The following is a 23038-nucleotide window of genomic DNA, read 5'->3' as shown; positions in this document are numbered from 1 at the left end:
TCAGAAATTTAAATTCTGGGTCTAAAACTCAGAGGTTAAGAGCCTCATTAGCACAGTGAATAGCAAGTCAGTCTCATAATACCCAGAAGTTCCTAAATGTCCTTCTCATTACACACACACACACACACACACACACACACACACAAACACACACACATTGCAGCCAGGTGTGTGGCTCACAGCTACAATTCTAGCCACTAGGGAGGCTCAAGTGAGAGGATCACAAGTCTAAGGCCAGCCTGGGCAACATTGTGAGATCCCATTTTAAAAAACCAAAATAGCCGAGTGTGCTAGGGTCTGCTTCAAATCTCAGTACTTGGAAGGCTGAGACAGGAGTATTCAAGATCAGCTTCAGCAACCTCCCAAGGCCATTTGTAACTTAGTGAGACCCTGTTTCAAAATAAAAAATAAAATAGCGCTGAGGGTGTAGCTTAGAGGTAGAATGTATCTAGGTTCAATCCCTAGAAAGCCCCCATCCCTACACACACATGGAATACTCAAATTTCTAAACAAACCCATATCTGGTAGGAAATACCCTTCCTTATTTTGTTTGTCCCACCATGGCTTAGCAAGACTTACCTCTTCTTAAAAATAGAATGTTTATTTTTCTCTCATACCAACTTTGATTCAACTGCCTAGTCAATCTAAGAATCTCCTCTACAGCATTGCGACATTTTCAGAACACATTTCCTGAAAGGGTGCTTTGACTAAGAACTCTATGATTCGCTTAACACTGTGTTAAGGCTATCTTCCCATATTTAGCAAAGACCTGCCTTCTTGCAAGTTTCACCAGTGGTTCCGACTTGGTCTCCATGAGCTACCAGAGAAAGCGCGACTGCCTCCTATTTTAACAGGACTTTGCCACTTGGAAAATTGATCCTAGAGCCTCTAAACCTCTTTCTTAAACTAAAAATCCCCAGATTCTCTTCTCCTGCCTCAACTTCTACAAATTTCATCATTTGGTCTGACTCCCATGAGCTACCAGCTCCTTCAGAGGGGAGCAGGGACATTTGTTGACCAAGCCGGCCAGGGGCAGATGACTTTTAATGACTTCTTCAGGTAACCTGTGCCTTTCCATACAGGAAAATTTCTTTAAAGTTTTCTGAAAATTTACAACAAGTTTAGGAGAAACTTGGATAAAAGTCCAAACCAGTCTCCTCACTCCTCATCACCCCCTACTGGAGAGGAACTGCCTTTCCTAATGGAGTGCTGGGGAGATGGAACTGTGCGTGCTCTGCTCTGCCTCTTGGGTCCTCTGTTTTAGATTGTCTCTCCCTAAAGAGATGTGTTCAGGAGGGCTTGAAGGCATGAGAAGCCCTATAGAGGAAGCCTTAGGTTGTCCTTGTGCTCCAAACTGGCTGGGTAGGTAAGTCTATCTGCATCAAGTGTGAAGTTTGGGAAAACCTGCCAGAAAGTCCACATCCTCGAACCCAGCTTTTCCTGGTTACTCCTGACTCCTGCTTTTACTTTCAGTAGATGCCGAATGCAGGAAGGGAATCCAAAGATATTATTATTTTACATCTTATAATTCCTAAAGCAAGAAAGCTCTTTTCACAGAAAATAAAGCTACCGTGTAATTTCTACTAACAGTAAGAAGGTGAGAATTTTCTCAAATATTTTTCTGGAAACATCTCAGTTTATTAATTAATGTTCTTCTCTAAATGTTTGTTTCTAGGGTTTATTTACTTTCCAGATGGGTAATAGTGAAATCAACATCTCCGTGATCCATGTATTTTATTAAAGTGATTGTATTGGTTCTTTTCATGATTTTATCAGAACCACATGGGTCCATTGAGTTATACTAAATATTTAGTCAACTAAAATTTCCCATCTTCTTTGTTGGTTAATACCACTGTTAAAAATGTTGGACACTGAAGAGATTAGAACAAAGCCAGCTATCTGAAGAGATTAGAACAAAGCCAAGGCAGAGTGTTCACTAGGCTGACATTCATGTACTATGTAATACTTTTGGGTACAATTATTACCCAGGCAAACTCTTATATTTCTCCAGTTATCTTAAGAGTATTATCACAACTCTTTTTACCAAATGACTTTCTGAAATCATGATGAGCTGTACCTATGGCACAAAAAAAGAACCCCTTAAAAAAATAAGCTAAAAACTCACTGACAGATAGTTTCTTAGCTTTATGTAATTTTTATTTATGAAAAAGGTCTCTAAACATTCATATATTCCAGCTACTTTTTCTAATTTTCCCACCACAAAATCATCATCTTTGCTATTAGAAAAATCTATGCATGTGTGTATATTTCCAGAAAGAGGTAAATAACTTTGTATGTGTTAGTATAGACAGGACATATTTGCATCAGCTTGATAAGTTCTGGCAAAATATCCAGGAAACTCTGATCTAATTTTCTCAAATATAATTCAGCTCTAAATTTGTTTCTCAAATATCTTTCACTGTTCTTTGTGGGTTTTGTCATTTTCTGTTTTTTTAAAGTTTTTTTTTTTATTGGTGCATTGTATTTATACATCATAATGGGGTAAAAAACTTGTGTAGACATAAATGCACACATCACCCAGCCAGCTTCCACTGAGTCCCCACCATACTTCTTCCCCATCCCTCTCTCCCATGCTTGGCTTATTGGTTGACTATGATATGAACAAATACATCATGTGCTTTAAAGAGTTTCCTTCTTCCCCCCTCCCATTCCCACAGTTAGGTTGCCTTATTTGCTCCTCTTTAGGATCTCCTTTTTAACCTGGAATTCCTCCTATGACCCATTTCACCTTACCTTTCACATATTAGGGAAAGCATCGAATTTCTAACTTTTTATGACTGACTAATCTCGCTTTGCATAATATCCTCCAGCTCCATCCATTTCCCTGTAAATGCTGCAATTGTGATTTTTTATGGCTGGGTAAAATTCCATTGTATACATATCCCACAGTTTTGTAATCCATTCATCTGTTGATGAATATCTTGGCTGGTACCATAGTTTGGCTATGGTGAATTGTGCAGCTATGAACATAGATACACATGCATTAGTTTGGTAGTTTGGTTTCCTTTCTTTTGGGTAGATACCCAGAAGTGGTATTGCTGGATCGAATGGTAAATTTGTTCCCATTCTTCTGAGAATTCCCCATACTGTTTTCCAAAATAGTTGCACTAATTTGCAATCCCACCAATAATGTCTTAGAGTTCCCACTTCTCCACATCCTCACCAGCATTTGTTGTTTGTGTTTTGAATGGTTGCCATTCTAGTTGGGGTAAGGTGAAATCTCAGGGTAGTTTTGATTTGCATCCCAAATTCCAATGTGAATGACCAATGGTCTTGGCTTTCTCTAATCTTTATAGATTTTTCACCTTAAAGACCTTGCCTACTTTCATATCTAATGTTCAACTGTCTTTGTGTGAGAGGTGTACTGGGGATGGAAACCAGGGCCTTCTACTTCCGGACTATACCTCCAGACCTATTTTATTTTTTATTTGGAAACAGAGTCTCACTGAGTTGCCAAGGCTGGCTTTGAACCTGCTGCCTTCCTGTTTTGGCCTCCTAAATACTGGGATTATGGGTGTGGCCCACAGTGCCTGGTTCAATTGTCTTTTAATTAATCATAAATCCATAGTCTCAGGTCTTATGTCCATCATGGTTTCTGAACTTGTATTTCCACTGGTGGACATAATCACTTGGTTTTCAATAATCGACAAGTGCAAAGTATCTGGAAGGAAGATCCTAAGGATATCCTTTACCTATTCAACAAAGTGGGCAGGATTAATCTTCAAATTACATTGAGTTGGGAGCAACCAATGTAGTGAATTTAAAGAAATTCCACAAGACCTCCCCTTTCCCCCAGATCTCCACAATAAATAGTCTTACCTTGGGATAAATACGATTTAATAAAGCTAAATAGAAAAATAAATAAAGATCTTAATCCTACAGTGTGGTTAATAAAAGGGGTTTGGAGAGAAGGTCCTTTAAGGAGCTTTAAGCAGCCAAGACATGACATGAGACTTTTGGGCACTTGGAGGGGACAAGGTAGAAGAGAAGGAAATAAAAAGGTGGAAAAGAAAAAATACTTTGCTTCCTCCTAATTTTTCCAAGGTAAGCGTGTCTAGGACATCTTCCCCCACATTCCAGGTGGTCAGGATCAGTGAAGGAGGGGCCAGGACTGTCCTCCAAATCTGATAAGAGCATTCTACTGAATTGCTTAGTATCTGTATATATATAACAAATAGCACTCTCATGCTATTACTTCATTAATCCTTATACAAACAGATGAATAGACAGAGGGGAAGCTTTGGCACAGACATCTACAGTATCATCTACAGAGCAGTTCATTTATGTGTAGCAGTTCCTTGGAGAGTTCCCCTGGTCTTGTGGAAAAGGTACCTGGCCAGAAGTCAGAAAAAATAGGCTGCCTGCCCAGTTCTGACACTATTTTCTGTGATTTTCAGAGGGCAAGATATTTAATCTCTTTTGGCCTCAGTTTCCTCAACTGTAAAATGAGATTTGATCAGATGATTGTTAAATCCCTTTGAGCACTAGAACTCTATAACCCTAAATGCTGGCATCGAAAGCCTTCATCTTCCATCAAATAGTTCCATGACTTCAGGCAAGTCTCTTAATAATCCATGCTTCCATTTAACCTTGGGAGTTTTCAGATATTACTGTGGATTTAGCATCAGCACCCACCTTGGGGATAAAACACCATCACTAATCTGCTAGCAGAGCTCCCTGCATTGCATCAACTGAATTGTCCAATTCTACCTGCTGTGTTTTGTGGTCAGAAAAATGAGAATCACTTTGCTATCTCCGGGAGAAATTTTCTGTGATGAATATATTCTTTAAGTAGTTTAGTGCAACTGTTCTTTCTGACTCAAATAATTTCCTGAGGAAGATTAATACCCTTTAAGAGTATCAAAATTGAATGTAGTAATTCCCAGACAAGCTTTTTACTTGGTGTTTCTTGTTATCTGCCCACATGGTGTTTTGGAGAATCATTATGTTTGACCTATATATAAATAATAGAGACAATAAGAGGGTAAGTGTGATTGAGCTGCTTGAGAATGAAGATTACTGCTACCCTTTCATTATGCTGTCTGTACCAATGGCACCAGAAAGTGTACATGAAATGATGCCAGCAAGAATTCTTGACAGCCATAATTGTGGACCTTCACTTTCATTTTAAATGACTGATGATCAATCATGTCTTTTAATTTATGTTAAAATAAAAGTTATTCTTCAGTGAAAGTAAATCTTGTCTTTTTATTTAAAGAGACTTTTTATTCTGATAAAATAAATAAAAGCAAGGAAAAGCATTTTTTTTTTACTAACTATAAATGAGTATGTTTGCTTTGACAGCAGAAACTTGTGTTTCTGAGGTTTTTTTTTTTTTGTTTGTTTGTTTGTTTGTAGTATTGGGGATGGAACCCAGGGACATTCTACCTCTGAGTTACACCCCTAAGTTCCTTGGAGAGAATTGAAAAAGAATTTTTTCAATTCTTTTATTTTTAGACAGGGTCTCACTAAGTTGCCAAGGGCCTCACTAAGCAGCTGAGGCTGTCCACAACTGCAATTCTCCTGTCTCAGCCTCCCAAATGCTGGGATTACAAGGGTGAGCCACCACACGGGACCTTCTGTGTTTTTAAGTTGTTGCCTGATTCATAATGTAGGAAAATGTACAGAATTAAATACAATTAATAATATGATGTTGGGTTTAGAATTCTTAGAAACTTTCTTAAGACAAAGTGGTATCTTTAATACAATTCTTTATTATTTCAACCATTTATTCTATTTGTGAATGTGCTACTAGGGGTTGAATCCATAAGCATTCTATTTGTAAGCCACACCCTGCCCCTATTTTTTTTGTGTGTGTGTGTGGGTGTGTGGTATGGGGATGGAACCCAGGGGCATTCTACCTCTGAGATACACCCCAGCCCTATTTTTTAATTATTTATTTTGAAACAGGGTCTTGCTGAGTTGCAATGGGCCTCACTAAAGTAGTTGAAGCTGTCTGAGAACCACGATCCTCCTGTCTCAGCTTCCCAAATTCTAGGATTACAACTGTGCGCCACCACGCCAGGCTATATATATATATGTATATATGCGTGTATATATGTATGTATATGTATGTATATGTGTGTGTGTGTATATATATATATATATATATATATATATATATATATACTCTCACTAAGTTGCTGAGGCTGGCCTCAAACTTTTGATTCTCCTGTCTCAGCCGCCTAAGTACTGTGATTATAGGTGTGTGTCATCACACAAAGTTCAAGCTCTTAGTTTTGCTCCCTAGGGTAAATTTGGCCATGTCTATAAACATAGACATTTTATTTTACTGCCACAACTTGGGAGGGGGGAGTGGTGGTTTTGGCATTCTTGGGCAGTAGCCATAGATGATTCTAAATATTCTACTATCCACAGGACAGCCCTCATAGCAGAGAATTCTCTAACCAACATATCAATAGAGCTAAAGTTGAGAAACCTTGATTTAGACCAGAGTAACCAGAAACCACCTAATACAAGACTAAGGTCCAAGAAGATGAGCAAGGTTGGACAGCTTTCTTCTGACTTGATGAGGAACCAAGGTTTAAGTGGCTCAAGGCTCTATCACAGGAAGGCACCTTGCTTAATGTCCCTGCTGCCTGATGGTTGTTTAGTTGCACTGGACCTTGATCTCGCTTACTGTGAGAAAGAACCTATAGAGAAGCTGCAAAAACTAAACTGAGTACAAGGAAAGACAAAGAATTTTCCATGAAGTAATTGCAACGAGAAGGGAGAAGGGTCTTTGCTGTTCTTGCTTGTTTTGTGGGTTTGTGTGTATGTCTGAGTTTTACATTTTAGAAGGGTATTTTATTAATTTGAGGGCTGTTGAAAAGCATGCTGAATCTGCTGTTCCTTCAGGAAAGAAACATGGGGCACAGGCAAATTTGCAAAGCAAAAAGTCAAGTGCTAATTATAGTCTGGCAGCTATGAATAGAGAGTGAGCACAATGCCAAAAATCTATAAGGATGCTGAGATTTAAATACTTTTAAAGCTACAATACATTTACATTTTGTTAGTATTTGTAATTTTTGCTACATGATTTAGTAAAATGTAAATTACTCTAAAACCTATAAATGTCTAGGTTTTAAAATAATTTAAACATTTTACTAAATACTTTACTGTTTTTATTTCAGTTGAATTTTTTAACCTTTTAGCACAATGCCTGGAAATATCATCGAGAGTTGATTCTATGGGAGCAAAATAAAATCTAATTGCCTGCACTAAGATTTTCCAAAGAGTAATATAAAACAAACAAACAAACAAACCCTAGAAGTTAGACCAGAGACTTTGAAGCTACTAGAGAAGACACAGGTCCAAGATTCCAACATATAGCCGGGCGTGGTGGCGCACGCTTGTAATCCCTGCGCTTGGGAGGCAGAGACAGGAGGATCGCGCAGGTTCGAAGCCAGCCGTGCTGGCTTAGGAGACCCTGTTTCCAAAAATAAAATAGGTCTGGGAGTGTAGTCCGGAGATAGACGGGCTTCCAGGAACCCCAGTACCACCAAAAAAAAAAAAAAAAAAAAAAGATTCCAACATATAGGCACAGGTAGAAACCCCCAATGTTCAGGAAATTAAGACAAGAACTAATAAATAAGATGGTATTAAGTTAAAAAGTTTCTGCTCATCAAAGAAAACTGTCAAGAATCTAAAGAGAAAGCCTATAGAATAAGAGATCTTTACCAGCTATCCCTCTAACAGAAGACTAATATATAGAATATACAAATAACTTAAAAGACTTTTACACTAAAAGAAACCCCAGTCAAGAAGTAGGCAATTGAATTCAATAAATATTTCACAAAAGAAGAAATATAAATGGCCAACAAATACATGAAAAAAATGCTCACCATCATTAGCAATAAGGGAGACGCAAAACAAAACTTCACTGAGATTTCATCTAACTCCAATCAGAATGGCAATCATAATAAGTCAAAAAATAATAAATGTTGGTGAGGGTGTAGGGAAATTGGAACTCTTCTACACTGTTGGTAGGATTGCAAATTAGTGCAGCTGCTATGGAAATCAGTATGGAGATTCCTCAGAGAACTTGGAATGGATCTACCATATGATTCGACTATGCCACTACTGGGCATCTTTCCAAAGGAGTTGAAACCAGAGAACTACAGTAATATATGTATACCCATGTTCATAGCAGCACACTTCACAAAAGCCAAATTATGGAACCAATCTAGGTGGCCATCAACATATGAATAGATTACAACATTGTGGAATATCCACACAACAGAATTCTACTCCACAATAAAAAAGAACAAAATTATGTCATTTTTGTAGGAAAATGGAAGGATCTGGGGAACATTAGGTGAGATTAGCCAATCATGTAAAGTGAAGGGTCGTATGTGGAAGCTAGGGAGTAATGGGGACAGCAGAGGGAATCCAGATAATGGAGGAGCAGCCTCAGTGGAGCCAGCAAGGTGGTCTAAGGGAAGGGGAAGGGGAAGAGTGAAGTCCATTCAAGGAATTACTACTATTAGCTATGTGTACATATGTGAAAACACCAATGTGAATCTCAGTACCTCTGTATGTGGAAGGGGGCGATAGGGAGGCAGTGGGGGAGGGCACACCAAGTGCTATGTGGATACATGTCACTGTCAACATGATTTACATTATGATATGAGACTATAATGCACCAATAAAAGCATATAAGAAGAACCCTTCCAAATGGGGCAGGGGGCACACGCCTGCAATCCTAGTACTTGGAAGGCTGAGACAGAAGGAACACAGGTTTGAGGCCAGCCTTAGCAACTTAGTGAAACCCTCAGAAACTTAGCAAGACCCTGTTTTGAAAAAAGCAAATGTAACTAGGATAGAGAATGCGCCTGGATTTAATCCTTAGTACTCTTCCCACCCTACACACAAATCATTCCTCCATTTGACCTAGCTATATAACTTCTGGATATCTTTCCGAAGTAATTAAAGTCAGAATCTTATAGTAATACATACATATCAATGTTTACAGCAGCACAATTCACAATAACTAAACTATGGAACTAGCCTAGGTATCTGTTAACAGATTAATGTTTTATAAAATGGTGGTATATACACAAATTAAATTTTACTCAGCCATATAGAACAAAATTATATAATTTTCAGAAAAATTGGTGGAACTAGAGAATATTATTCTGAGATTAGAGCCAATCCCAGAAAGTGAAGGTCATGTGTTTTTCTCTCCTATGTGAAAGAAGAAAACCAAAAGACTTCAGATAAATGAGAAGAGATAGAAATACCAGTAGATTAGCAGAAAGGGGTTTTGGTGAGGGAGTAGTAATAGGGAGAGAGGAAATCTGATGAAGGAATCAGTTAAAACAATCCTATGTATATTTGTGAAGCTATCAAAACCAATTTAAATATCATCAACAGGGAGGAGGAGGGAGTGGGGCAGAGTCTGGGGGGAAATGCAGAGTGCTCTGCCCATGTATATTTCTGTCACACAAATATTCAGTATGATATATAATTACCATGTACCAATAGAAGTATATTAAGAAAAGACCAAGACTGAAAAACCCTTTGGCAGCATGATAAAGGAGAGAATGTAAAATAACAATAGCTAGAGATGGAAGAAAAAAACGTGGTCCAGGGCAATGTTATTGTGTTTTCCTGGCTGTTCCTAATGCCATTGTTAAATGCTATGGTTCTAGTATTCAGTAGGAGAGATTCAGAAGGAAATAGCAGGAGAGAGAAGTCCTAGTTAAGGGGCAAACAGGATGTCAGGGATAAGGAAACTCACACTGAATTTAATATTAGGAGATTGAATTTAAATTTGGATAGATAGGAAGGCTTTAATTTCCTTGTTTTCAATGCATGATGACTATTTTCAAAACAAAAGTAATTAATATCTGTGGTTAAATAGTTTTCTTTACCTTATTCTTTTCTTCGTTGAATGCTGTCTGATTGTTTCTTGCTGGTTCCTTTAGTAGGTCAATACAATTGTCATGGAAGTCCTCCAAATCTGAATTAACCTTTAGAATATCTCCCTGCTATACAAAGCAAAGGTTAGTGAGACCCTGGGCCAGGACAGTTGAAGGAACAATGTCACACACTAATGACTTGGAAGAAAAACATAAGCCACTTGAAATCTGTCAGTGAATGTGTTCCCCAAGAGGCCAATGTACTCCCACGATGTCATTTACAAAATTATCCCTCAAAGTTCACAGTTTTCCTCCTGCCTCACTTTTTTGATAAAGCCCAATGCCAGTAAAAAAAACCGATTGCTCAAAATCTCAGTAGGAAAAGAAGAAATTTTTACAATAGGATGCTCATGCGGAGGCATTCTCTAGAGACTGGGATCACTGTGTATGACAGTTTAAATCATTAGGAGATACTGGGGAGCAGAGAAGAGGTAGACGTGATTAAAGGTCTCTGGTGGAGAGAAAAGCAGGAAATCCAGAGAATCTGCAAAAGTAATCTGGGAGACTCTTCAAAAGAGAAAGGAACTATCACTGAATATAGCGAAGAAAAATGGCACAGAAGAACACAGGATGCTTCCTGTGGGTGGGGATAACTTGTTCCTACATTTTGTTGGTTTTACTCATGGAGGTACTGGGAGTTTGCAATCTGCTATGAAGCCACATGAAGGCCGAGAATATTTTGATAACGTGAATGGAGCCACTGGTACCCAAGTGATAGAACAAATCCCACTTGGGTTGATGGTTATATTGCAACAGAGAGCCTTTATTTCGCATGGATCATGGCCATTGGATGAGTCTTTCTCACCAAAGGGCACATGCTATACTGCTCAGAGGATTTGGGGAGACACTGCTATTTGGCTTTCCATCTTTATTTATTTATTTATTTTTTTGGTGGTACTGGGGTTCCTGGAAACCCTTCTACCTCCAGGCTACACTCCCAGACCTATTTTTTATATTATTTTTATTTGGAAACAGTGTCTCTTAAGCCAGCGAGGCTGGCTTCGAACCTGCGTGATCCTCCTGTCTCCACCTCCCAAGCGTGGGGATTACAAGCATGCGCCATCACGCCCGGCGTTTGGCTTTCCATCTTAACCCTAAAACTAAACTGGTTTGTATTACTGGATGAGTCACTCTGCCTTAGTGCACATTTGGTATCTAATCCCACAATGGCAGCTGTTGTGGAAAGAATGCAAGGTTGTGATTTTGATTAAAGCTCAAATTCCAGATCTACCAATGTCAACTGTGAGGCCTAAGGAAAGCACTTGTACCTTCTCTGGTCCTGTCTTTTTACTTCTAAAACAAGGGAAGCAATATTTGCCTTATATATGTCTCAAGGTTACTTGTAAATAACTAGAGATAATATTCAAAGTCTCTTGTAAATCTCAGATTGCTATACAATCAGAAATTATTTTTAAGATTAAATTAGCCTTAACAGGAATTTCTGGGTTCACTTGATAACAATACCTCTGACAAAGAGAGCCGTGACATCAAACTAAAAGATATGGAAACTAGACATTTATACTTTCTATATGAGCATCTTTAAAGTATTAGTAAGTACTCTTTGGCCAGCTTTTGTTGAGACTGAAACACCCAAGAATGATGCTAATGTACCTCTCTTTTGCCAGGGAAACCCTTCCTCATTCTGTATGCATTTACCCAAGCCAACCCTTTTTGAGCTCCTGAATGATTCTTCTCAGTACCAGTCCTTTGGATATTTACTACAAATACAAAAGTCTTTCTGAAATCTTGCTTTAAAAGGCAAAATATAAGTGGGGCTTGGTGGTGCATGCTTATCATTGTAGTACTTGGAAGGTTCAAACTGTAGGTTTAAGGCCAGCTACAGAAACTTCCTGAGGCCCCCAGCAACTTAATGAGGCCATGTTTAAAAAAAAAAAAAAAGGCAAAGCATAGTGCTAAATATCCCATGGGACACTAAATTGAGCAGAGCCAGATTTTTTTAAGCATAATCAATCAGGGTAGTTGAGATGGTAATAGTATTGATATGTGATGATTGTGGCACAGCTAGGCCTAAGTGTTTATATCCCTTAAAATTTTGTGCTGCATCTTTACCTCCAGGCGATGGTATTAGGAGGTAGAGCCTTTAGGAGTGTGCTTAGGTAATAGGGGCGAGAGCTTTCATTAATAGAATTAGTGCCCTCACAAAGGGGACCTTGAGAGAGACTCCTTGCCCTCTCTACCATGTGCCATTGGATGAGAAGATGACTGTCCAAGAGGAAGTAGGCCCTCGCTAGGCACTAAGTCTGCTAATGCCTTGATTTTGGACTTAAAATCTCCAGAAATGTGAGAAATAAACCTCTGTTGTTTCTAAGCCACATGGTCTATGATACTTTATCAGCTGGAATAGACTAGGTCAGGTAGAAAAGAACAAACGTGTTTGGGAAGAGAAGAAAACATAGAGAAGGATTTGTGGAGGGGTGGTATTTGGATTTGGCTTTAAGAGATGGTATGATTTTGCTTAGCACAGACATAAGGCCATGTGCTTGAAATAAAAAAAGGTTTAGAAGTAGCTGGGCATGGTGGCACATGCTTGTAATTTCAGCATTCGGGAGGCTGAGGATCATGGTTCACAGACAGCCTCAGCTACTTAGTGAGACCCTCCACAACTTAGTGAGACCTTGTTTCAAAATAAAGAATAAAAAATAGGGCAGGGGGTGTAGCTCAAAGGTCAAATGTCTCTGGGTTCCATCTCCAGACCCACCTCAGAAATAAAAAGGTTTAGAAGTAAGAAAAGTCAAGGACTGCGAGGCATAGACAAGCAGGACAGGAACCGAATGAGTGTAGAAGCCCAGCAGTTGGAAAGGCTATCAGTCTCAGGTCACTAGGGAGCCTTATGTCTCAACTTTGTATGGAAAGCAATGCATAATTCGGAGTGAAGTGAAGTAACATGAGATGCAGTGTACTTGGGAAGGGTGATCTAGCTGGGTATATATTTGGGGGATTTCTGACCAGGGAAGAATCTAAGTGATGTTGTGGCATGCGAAAGAGAGGGTCTGAACCTGCCTACAAGGGAGCAGGGAAGGAGTGGGGAACAAGGAGTGGGGCAGGCTGTGGGGAGAGCTCTTTCAGGCAGAATAGCCAGGAGGAAGAAATTCTGGATAGGTTATAATTTCAAGAGTCAATTTCCATACGTTGAAGGTATAGATCATAAATGAAAAAGATGTGATAGATGAGAGAAAGCAGAGTCAGAGGAAGCAGTAGTTTGGGAAGACACAAGAAGCAACAGACCCTTGGGGGTGAGGGAGAGGTGGGAGGAAATGATTAATGTGGAAAGGATAACATAAGATATATGGCTCATTCCCTCATTACTGGTGGCACCATAAATGTAAAACATTTCAGAACAGCAATTTGACACATATGTTAGAAACAACAATTTTATACCCATGTTCCCAAATCTGCTTTGGGGAACTTATGTGTAGGTGATAATACAAAAGAAAGAAAGCTTTATACATAAATATGTTTATTGTAGTGCTATTTAAATGATGAAAAAGTAGAAAAATCTAGTTCAATTTCCATTGACCCAATGGTCAATGATGTGTGTGTGTGGTACTGAGGATGGAACCCAGAGGAATTCTACCTCTGAGCTACAATGCCAGCCCTATTTTATTCTTTTTATTTTGAAATAGGGTCTCACTAAGTTGCTGAGGCTGGCGGTGAACCTGTGATTCTCCTGTCTCAGCCTGCCACTTACTGGGATTATAAGTGTGTGCTACCATGCCTGGCTTCACAGATTATTTGAATGGAAGAGACACTCAAATTTTTGACATGAAAATCATACAGAAAAATGTTGGTTGCTTCAAAATAAAGACAATTCTACAAAACTGCAGGCCTCAGTAACAACAGTGATCACAACAATAATATTGGACATCTTCACATTCAATCCTTTGGAGCACCCAATGATCCACTTAGTACATCAGGAAACTGAGACTCATTGAGTCTACCCAGTATCTAGTCATTAATTCATTTACTTTTTGTTGTTGTTATTGTGGTACTGGGAATTGAACCCAGGGCACTCTGCCCCTGAGCTCCATCCCTACTACTAATTTTTATTCTTTATTTTGAAACAGAGTCTCATTAAGTTGCAGAGGGCCTCACTAAATAGCTGACATTGATAGGGAACCTGCGATCTTCCTGTCTCAGCCTCCTAAGTCCTGGGATTACAAGCGTGCGCCACCATGCCCAGCTTAGTCAATAATTTAAAGAGTTGGTATTTCAAGGTAGCTGTGTTTTACTCTGGAGCCTATGGTCTTAGTTACCCTGCTCTTCTCACCATTCTAAACAGCCAATTCCTTCAGTTAGTTTTTTATAAACAATATTAATCAAACCAGTTTTGACATGGCATAGACAAAACGACACGTGTTTTTATTTTAACTGGGTTTTTGTTATACATATACATACACATTTTCCCTATACTATTACCATTAATATTTTTATCCCATGAAAGGTGAAAATGATTAGTTGAATATTTCTATGAAGTTACATTTAATGAATATAATACCTGAATATTAGTTTTATTTTCTCTGATGCCACAATGTAGAGAAAAAAACCTCTTACATCAATTATTCATAAGCCCAAATGTAAGGCTATTTAACACAGACTTTCCTGTGGTTTAGTGGAACACATTTATCCTTCAGGATATGATCCATGAAAATGTAAACGAGACACCTTAGTTGTAATTAGCCCTCATTCCCATAATTTTTTTCTCTGCAGTGATGGGAAAGAAACAGAATTAATTATCAGAATCATCCTGATAATTATGTTAGGATGCTATGAAACAAATGTGCACATTATGTCTCTAGAATTTTAGTTAGAACATCTTCACGCCAGAAGACATTTGATCAACACATTTTTATTTATATCATTTGAAAATACATATTCTGTGGAGAAGAAATTACCTTTAGTTTTTCTTCAAGCTCTGTGAGAGACCCACATAATTCAGTAACAGATTCAAGAACCTCATTATGTTTTGCCACTATTTTCTCAGCATATTTCTGCCCTTCCTCTAAACCTAGAAAGAAGAAGGAATAAAACTATTTTCAAAGGTCAAATTCTTAGCAGAAAAAAAATTCCAGACATCAATTTATTTACCAAGTGTCTATTGTAAGACCTGGCAAATAGTATGTTGTTAAATACTTGCTGACATAAACAAATAAAAGATTGATGGCATTTTTGAAAATCCAAGTATTATGTTTGTTGTACCATGTCACTTTTATGAAACTTAAATAAGGTTGCTGTATTCATATTCTTAAAATTCAATTATAATCAGTATCTCCTGTTCAGAACATTCAGTGATTTTTTTTTTACTACTTAGGGAAGTGTAAGTTCCACAGAATGGCATTTAAGACCCTCCAGAATATGGTTTCTTCCTGCTTCCCTCAAATGTATGTCACTCTAAGTCCCTCACATAATCGCTGACCAAACTGAGTCAACAAGTCTTCCCTCAAAAATCCCACATCCAGCCGGGCGTGGTGGCGCACGCTTGTAATTCCCGCCCTTGGGAGGCGGAGACAGGAGGATTGTGCAGGTTCGAAGCCAGCCTTGCTGGCTTAAGAGACCCTGTTTCCAAATAAAAATATAAAAATAGGTCTGGGAGTGTAGCCCGGAGGTAGAAGGGCTTCCAGGAACCCCAGTACCACCAAAATAAATAAATAAATAAATAAATAAATAAATAAATAAATAAAATAAAAAAAAGAAAGAAAAAATGAAAAATCCCACAAACAAAAATTGTAATTAGACTCTTATTTCTCACCAGTTACAAAAATCAACTCAAAATGAATTAAAGACTTCCAGGTAAGTTCTGAAACTTTAAAACTACTAGAAGGGAAAATAACAGAAATGCTTCAGGACATTTGAATGGACAAGGATTTTTTGGATAAGATCCCAAAGACACGGGAAGCAAAAGCAAACATAAACAAATAGGACACGTTTAACCAAAAAAAAAAAAAAATCTGCAGAACAAAGGAAACAATCAACAGAGTGAAAAGACAGTGTATAGAATGGGAGAAAATATTTGTTAAGCCTTACTTACATCTGGTAAATAATTAATATTCAGACTATACAAAGAGCTCAAACAAAAGAAAATACAAAGAGCTCAATAAAAATGCAAATAATCAACTTAAAATTTGGCAATATATATATTTTTCAAAGGAAAATATACAAATGACCAATAGGTAGATGAACAAATGCCCAATATATTTAGTCCTCAGGGAAATGTGAATCAAAACTGCAATGAGATATCACTTCACTAGAGTTAGAATGGCTACTATCAAAAAGACAAACATGACGAGTGCTGGCAAGCATGCATAGAAAAGAAAACCCTTACACATTGTTTGTGGGAATGTTAAAAGTACAGCTATTACAAAAAATTATGGATTCTTCAAAGCATTGAAAATAGAACTACCAAATTCAGTCATTCCACTACTGGGCATCTGTTATGGTTCATTTGTGAAGCGTCCCCTAAAGACACATGCATTAAAGGCGGGTCTCCAAAGCAGAGATGTTCAGAGGAGGGAATTTGGGAAAGTGATTGAACCGTAAGGGCTCTGACCTCATTAACAGATTAACTGAAGCCTTCACAGCTGAAAAGACCATTAGGAGATGGTATAAACTGTAGGAGTTTGATAGGAATGGGTCCTTCGGGACTTTCCGTCATCCTCGGCCCCCTCCTCTCTCTGGCCCCGTCTTCTCTCTTTGCTTCCTGACTACTCTAAGGTGAGAAGATTTCTTCTGTTGTGCCCTTTTACCATGATGTTTTGCCTCACTTCAGGCCCAAGGCAATGGAGCCAGCCAATCATAGACCGAAACTTCCGAAACAAGAGCCAAAATGAATCTTTCCTCCTTTAAATTGTTTTTCTCTGGTATTTTGTCACAGCAATGAAAAGCTGACTAACACAGTATACATCCAATGAAGATGACATTAGTACTAGAGAAGGTTCCTAAACCCTCTGTTTACTGCAGCATTATTCACAGCAGCAAAGAGGTGGAAACTACCTAAATGTTCATCAACTAAAGAATGGATCAGGAAGATATACTGCATATATATAATAGAGTACTATTTAGCCACAAGAATGAAGAAATCCGACATTGTCAACTTGGATGGAACTGGAAGACTCTGTGGTAAATAAAGTCAGACACAGGAAGACAAATACCATCTGATGACATCCATATATAGAATCTAAAAATGTGATCTCAGCCAGGCGTGGTGGCGCACGCTTGTAATCCCAGCATTTGGGAGGCTGAGACCTGAGGGTCGCGGCTCGCAAACAGCCTCAGCTACTTAGTGAGGCCCTCTACAACTCAGTGAGACCCGGTTTCAAAATAAAGAATAAAAAGTAGGGCAGGGGGTGTAGCTCGGAGGTTGAATGCCCCTAGGTTTCATCCCCAGACCTGCAAAAAAAAAAAAAAAAGAAAAAGTGATCTCATTGAAGTTGAGAGTAGAATAGTAGTTAACAGAGGCTGAGAAGAAGGAGGGATAGAAAAGGGTTGGTTAATGTGTGATAGTTACAATTAGGTAGGAGAAATATGTTCTGGTATTCTATTACATAGTAGGATCACTATAGATAATAATGTACTATGTATTTGAAAAAGCTAGGGGAAAGGATAGTAAATGTTTATATCACAAAGAAATTATAACTATTACCCTATAAAGGTGTATAATTTTATCAATTAAAAACCAAAAATAAAGCCGGGCATGGTGGCGCACGCTTGTAATCCCTGCGCTTGGGAGGTGGAGACAGGAGGACCGTGCAGGTTCGAAGCCAGCTGTGCTGGCTTAAGAGACCCTGTTTCCAAATAAAAATATAAAAATAGGTCTGGGAGTGAGGTAGAAGGGCTTTCAGGAACCCCAGTACCACCAAATAAACAAACAAACAAACAAACAAATAAATAAATAAATAAGAAAAAAAAAGAAAGAAAAAGAAAAAGAAATTGCTTGCTCTGTTTCCTATTGGTTTCTTTTGTTGGATGTGGGCTCTGACTGTGAGCCATTTCTCTGAATAGGTTGAGACAGTGAGGGCCCCAAAGGCTTGCTGTGCTCTCTTTTCTGCTGCATTAGACTCAATACATATTTGGTTAGTGGTAAATCACTGGCCATCTGCAGAGTGATCTCAGCCGGACATGGTGACACATGCCTGTGACTCTAGTACTTGGGAGGCTGAGACAGATAGATTTTAGGTTCAAAGCTAGTCTAAGCAATTTAGTGAGGCCCTTAGCAATTTAGTGAGACCCTGTTTCAAAATTTAAAATAGGACTGGGAGCCGGGCGTGGTGGTGCACACTTGTAATCCCAGCATTTGAAAGGGTGAGACAGGAAGGTCATGGTTCACGGACAGCCTCAGCTACATATTTAATGAGGCCTCTTGCCACTCAGTGAGACCCTGTTTCAAAATAAAGAATAAAAAATCAGGCTAGGGGTGTAGTTCAGAGGTAGAATGACTCTGGATTCCATTCCCTGTACCATAAATAAATAAATAAATAAATAAATAAATAAATAAATAGGCCTGGAGGGTATAGCTCAGGGGTAGAACATCTCTGGGTTTAATTCCCAATAACACACACACACACACACACACACACACACACACACACACACACACACACATCTCACCATATAAGTGCTGAGCAAGTTCAGTGACCTCCCGGATCCTTTCTTCTTGCGGAGGTACTGATGGTGCTAGATACTTATTGAATTGCTGGCGGAGAATTTCCACAGCTTCCTTTGTTTTGCACTCCATGGAATATTTCCCCACTCTTACGACTGTGGCACTGGCATCTTCATACCAAAAGTGACACTAAATTAAAAGGGGTGAAAGCACAGATTAAAGAGATGTCATCCTCCTGAAGTTCTTAATTTTGGCCAGTGGAGCATTAAATTTTAATTTCCTCAAACTTTGCATTCACATGGGCTTGAATTTTCCAAGTCATATTAAAAAAAATGAAACATGGCCATATACTTCTGCACTTAGATGCTAATGGCAGAAATATGAAAGCATAAGTATGGAAATAAATATGCATAAATAAAATTAAAAAACAAAAATATATAAATATTTTTTATTCTCCTGACTTCTTAGGTTTGACTAAAAAATAACTTCTAAGGGGAATATTTCACATGCAAGCAGCATTAAGTGACTAGCCGGGTGTGGTGGTGCATACCTGGGTGTGGTGGTGCATACCTACCTGTATATCAGTACTTGAAAGCCTGAGACAGGAAGATTGCAGGTTTGAGGCCAGCCTCAGCAACTTCCTGAGGCCATCAACAATGTATTGAGACCCTGTTTCAAAATAAAAAATAAAAATAGGGTTGGGGGTATAACTCAGAGTTACAATACCCTAGGTGTAATCCCCAGTTCCAATGTGTGTGTGGGGGTTGGCATTAAAGAGTCCAAACATCAGCTAAACAGAAAGGAACTAGCCCAGATACTCAATATCCAGCATAATAACCTGTTATCATTAGCAATCATCTGTAAAATATTGCCTGAATGATACTCTACAAGGTAATTCTCTTAAGAATGGCACTCGTTCTTAAAGAGAGAATGGAAAAAATACCATCCAAAGAATAGCATTTTTACTCCTTAAAAGAAAAGATATTCATATTTTCAAATTGCAGTGGAGAACTGAACCAGTTTCTCACTAAAAATGAATAATTGTGATGGAACTGTGGTCTGACCCAAGCCAGAGGCACTTAAGCTCTGTGAGAAATAGCACCACATGGCTCTGTTATGAGCTGGTTTAAATAAGTGCTATGGAGCTGCAGCAAACCCATCCATCAGATAGAGAAGAAGAATCATCCTGATCCCCCTTAATGTGGTGTTAAATCTAAAAACTCAACTGCATTAGTGGTAAAGAAAGATACTTTTTATCTCAGAATATAGGGGAATGAAGAACACTCAAGGACTTTGAGTGTAGTTTCTTCAATGTGAAGTGTGAAATAATAACTAGCTTGTCAAATTTCTTCTCTTTTATGTAGACCACCATTTATCCTCTTGACAATAATGAAAATTACACCAATAACAAAATATTGCACCTGAAAAATCTCAACATCACTTTTTCTCTAAATATTTTCAAATTCTGTGAAATAAATAAGCCATTATGAGTATTTTAAATAGCTATCCAGCAGTAAACATAATTTCACAATGTTCAAACATCTTGAGTTGGTGAGGTTATGAAAAACTGGGAATTCTTGTGTTGCTGTGACGAGTAATTTAGTAAATAATTTAGTAAAAGCTTTCTGAAGAGCAATTTCAGACAGTATAATCCAAAACCTCATAACATTCATCCCCCTTGGTCCAGCAATTCCACTTAAAGACATTATCCTAAGAAATACTTATGAAAAGTAATGATTCAGGGACTTAATGTCAATAATAGTTAATGAAGCATCATTTTAAAGTAGCAAAAAAAAAAGTGTTTTGTAAATAGAACCTCGCCAGATTGCTGACTGTCTTGCTAAGTTGCTGAGGCTGGTTTTGAACCTGCACTCCTCTTATACCAGTCTTCCAAGTACTGGGATTATAGTAGCTACCATGCCTAGCTAGCAAAATAATGATAATAATGATTTAAAAAAAAAAACTCACAGCAAGGAACAGTGGTGCACACTTATAATCCTGGGACTTGGGAGACTGACAGGAGGAGCACGGGTTTGAGGATAGCCTCAGCAATGTAGCAAGACTCTTAGTAATATAGTAAAATCCTGTTTCAAAATAAAAAATAAAAAGGGCTGGGGGTATACATCAGAAGTATAATGCCTCTGGGTTAATCCCCAGTACCATAAACAAAACAAAAGAAAAACATTATACAAAAAGGATACCAATTCAATACAAAGATACCTCTTCTATTATTTCTTGGAGATGCTCAGTCAAGTCCAAATTCCTCTTGTAATCTGTCACAACCTTGTCAAAGTCATCCATATGTTTCTGCAAGTCCTTCATGGCTTCCAAAAGGACATTAACTTTATTACTTGGATAATTTATGAAAGAATCACACGTTTTATTATTAACTTTTTCCATTTTCTTTCTCAAAGCCTGTGCAAAAGAGTTTCAAAATAATATCAATTTTTATTTATGACGGTAATAATAAAGTAGTGAGAGAATAACTTGAAAGAAACGTGTAGCTTGCACCATTTTGATATGTTAAAATAATTATCACAAAAGTATTTTGGAAAAATAGGTTTTATTCCAGATATTCTGCTGATTCAGTATTTAAGAGGTATACAGTTTACTATATACTAGGGTCTATTCCAAACTTTGAGGCTATTAATACAAATATTAGAAATATACAATGATCATTAAAAAAATCAAAACCTTGTCCTTTTTTGTTTTTCTTGTGTTACTGGGGATTGAAGTCAGGGGCATTGCACCTCTGAGTTACACACAAGCCCTTTATAAAATAAATTTGACCCAAGTTCTTGCTAGGTTGCTGAGGCTAGTCTCAAACCTGTGATTCTCCTGTCTCCACCTCCCAAGTGCTGGGATTACAGGTATGCATCACTATACCTGACTAAATACTTGCTCTTAATAAACTACTGCCTCCTGTTAAGGGCATTAAAAGAATTAGATAATCAAGGGGCTTTAGGACCCATGGAGGAAGCTGTTGACATACAATGGTGAAAGCAAACAAAGGTGCAGGGACAAGAGGTGCAGGTGTGTGTGTATGATTGTGTATCTTTGTCTTGTGGGGAAGAATGGAGATTGACAGTCTGCGTGGTTTTGGTATATAGCAACATTTTGGAGCTGCCTCAAGAGATAAATCTCAAAGTCGATAAGTGGGTATTTCAGGTAGAATAACTACAGACTGTGATAATGTAATGCGTAGTTTGTAAAACTAGAAAAAAAGATTTTGAGTATTTTCATCATAATAAAGTGATAAATGCTTGAGGAGATAGATATATATTTAACTTGATTTAAACATTATACAATGGATATGTGGATTGAAATATCATGTAGCCCACTAGAAATATGTATAATTTTTATGTTCCATATATCAGTGCAAACAACTTTAAATTTAAAAAAACTAATTTTTTTTTAAAAAATAGCTCTCAGAACCAATCATTTAAAAAGCAATAAAAGATAAACTTGATCTCAGATGATAGAAATTGTACTCTGAGTAGAATCTGTTAAGAGAATACTGTACGAAATTGTAATTGGAGATTAGTCCATTTAAAATTGGCTTCATCTTGCTGAATGCCAAAAAAGTAAACAAAAACAATGATAAGAAAGTAGACTCTGGCCATGCGTGGCGGTGCACACTTGTAATCCCTGCACTTGGGAAGCTGAGACAGGAGGATTGCACAGGTTCGAAGCCAGCCTCAGCTATTTAGTGAGGTTCTGAGCAACTTAGTGAGACCCTATTTCCAAATAAAATATTAAAAAATAGGTCTGGGAGTATAGCCCGGAGGTAGAAAGCTCCTGGGTCCTGCCCCCAGTACCACCACACAACAAAAATAGAAAAAAAAAGAAAGTAGACTCTGGACTATAGGAAATGAGGTTATTATATGAAAAGAAAAAAGGTAAATCAATTTATTATTTATTTTACACAAGAAACCCATTTTTGGGGGGTGGTACTGGGGTTCCTGCAAACCCTACTACCTCCGGGCTATACTCAGACCTATTTTATACTTTTTTTTTTGAAACAGGGTCTCTTAAGCCAGTGAGGGCTGGCTTGGAACCTGCGCAATCCTCCTGTCTCCGCCTCCCAAGTGCGGGGATTACAAGCGCGCCACCACGCCCAGCTGAAACCCAGTTGTTACAAAAGTGCAAAACTACCTTTCAATATCAATGCTACAAAAAGTCAATAGTTGACCATCTAGATTTGAAATGCAAAATGATTTTTCAATATTTATGGTAGTGAACATATATGTACACAGAATACTCTGGTTACCTGCATTTTTTCAGCATACATATCAACTTGTTGGATTTGATACTTAAGAGCCTTCAGATTTCGAGCTTTTTCATTTTTCTTAGTGTAATTAAACTTTAAATTGTTGAACTTCTTCTTGATATCTTTGAAAGATTCCTTGAGCTGAATTTAAATAAAAAGAAATAGACAATAGCCTTAAAGTGAAAACTCAATATTTATTTATAATAA

General features: G+C 38.0%; 1 protein-coding gene across 1 annotated transcript in view; it reads right to left on the bottom strand.

Annotated features, from left to right (window-relative positions):
- Positions 1 to 23038, bottom strand: part of CCDC141 (coiled-coil domain containing 141) — a gene marked incomplete at both ends in the record, with an annotated part of 200424 nt that overhangs the window by 5992 nt on the left and 171394 nt on the right. Inside the window, 5 exons of the mRNA XM_080689625.1 lie at positions 9897 to 10013; positions 14858 to 14970; positions 18567 to 18750; positions 20782 to 20976; positions 22832 to 22972. Of these exons, the coding sequence (XP_080545751.1) occupies positions 9897 to 10013; positions 14858 to 14970; positions 18567 to 18750; positions 20782 to 20976; positions 22832 to 22972 (750 nt within the window). The remainder of the gene's footprint in view (positions 1 to 9896; positions 10014 to 14857; positions 14971 to 18566; positions 18751 to 20781; positions 20977 to 22831; positions 22973 to 23038) is intronic.

This window comes from Muscardinus avellanarius, assembly GCF_963383645.1.
Source record: "Muscardinus avellanarius genome assembly, chromosome: 2".
In the NCBI taxonomy this organism is placed as follows: Eukaryota; Metazoa; Chordata; class Mammalia; order Rodentia; family Gliridae; genus Muscardinus; species Muscardinus avellanarius.
The sequence above is the reverse complement of the archived record's forward strand: the minus strand, read 5'-3'. Positions and strand labels throughout refer to the sequence as shown.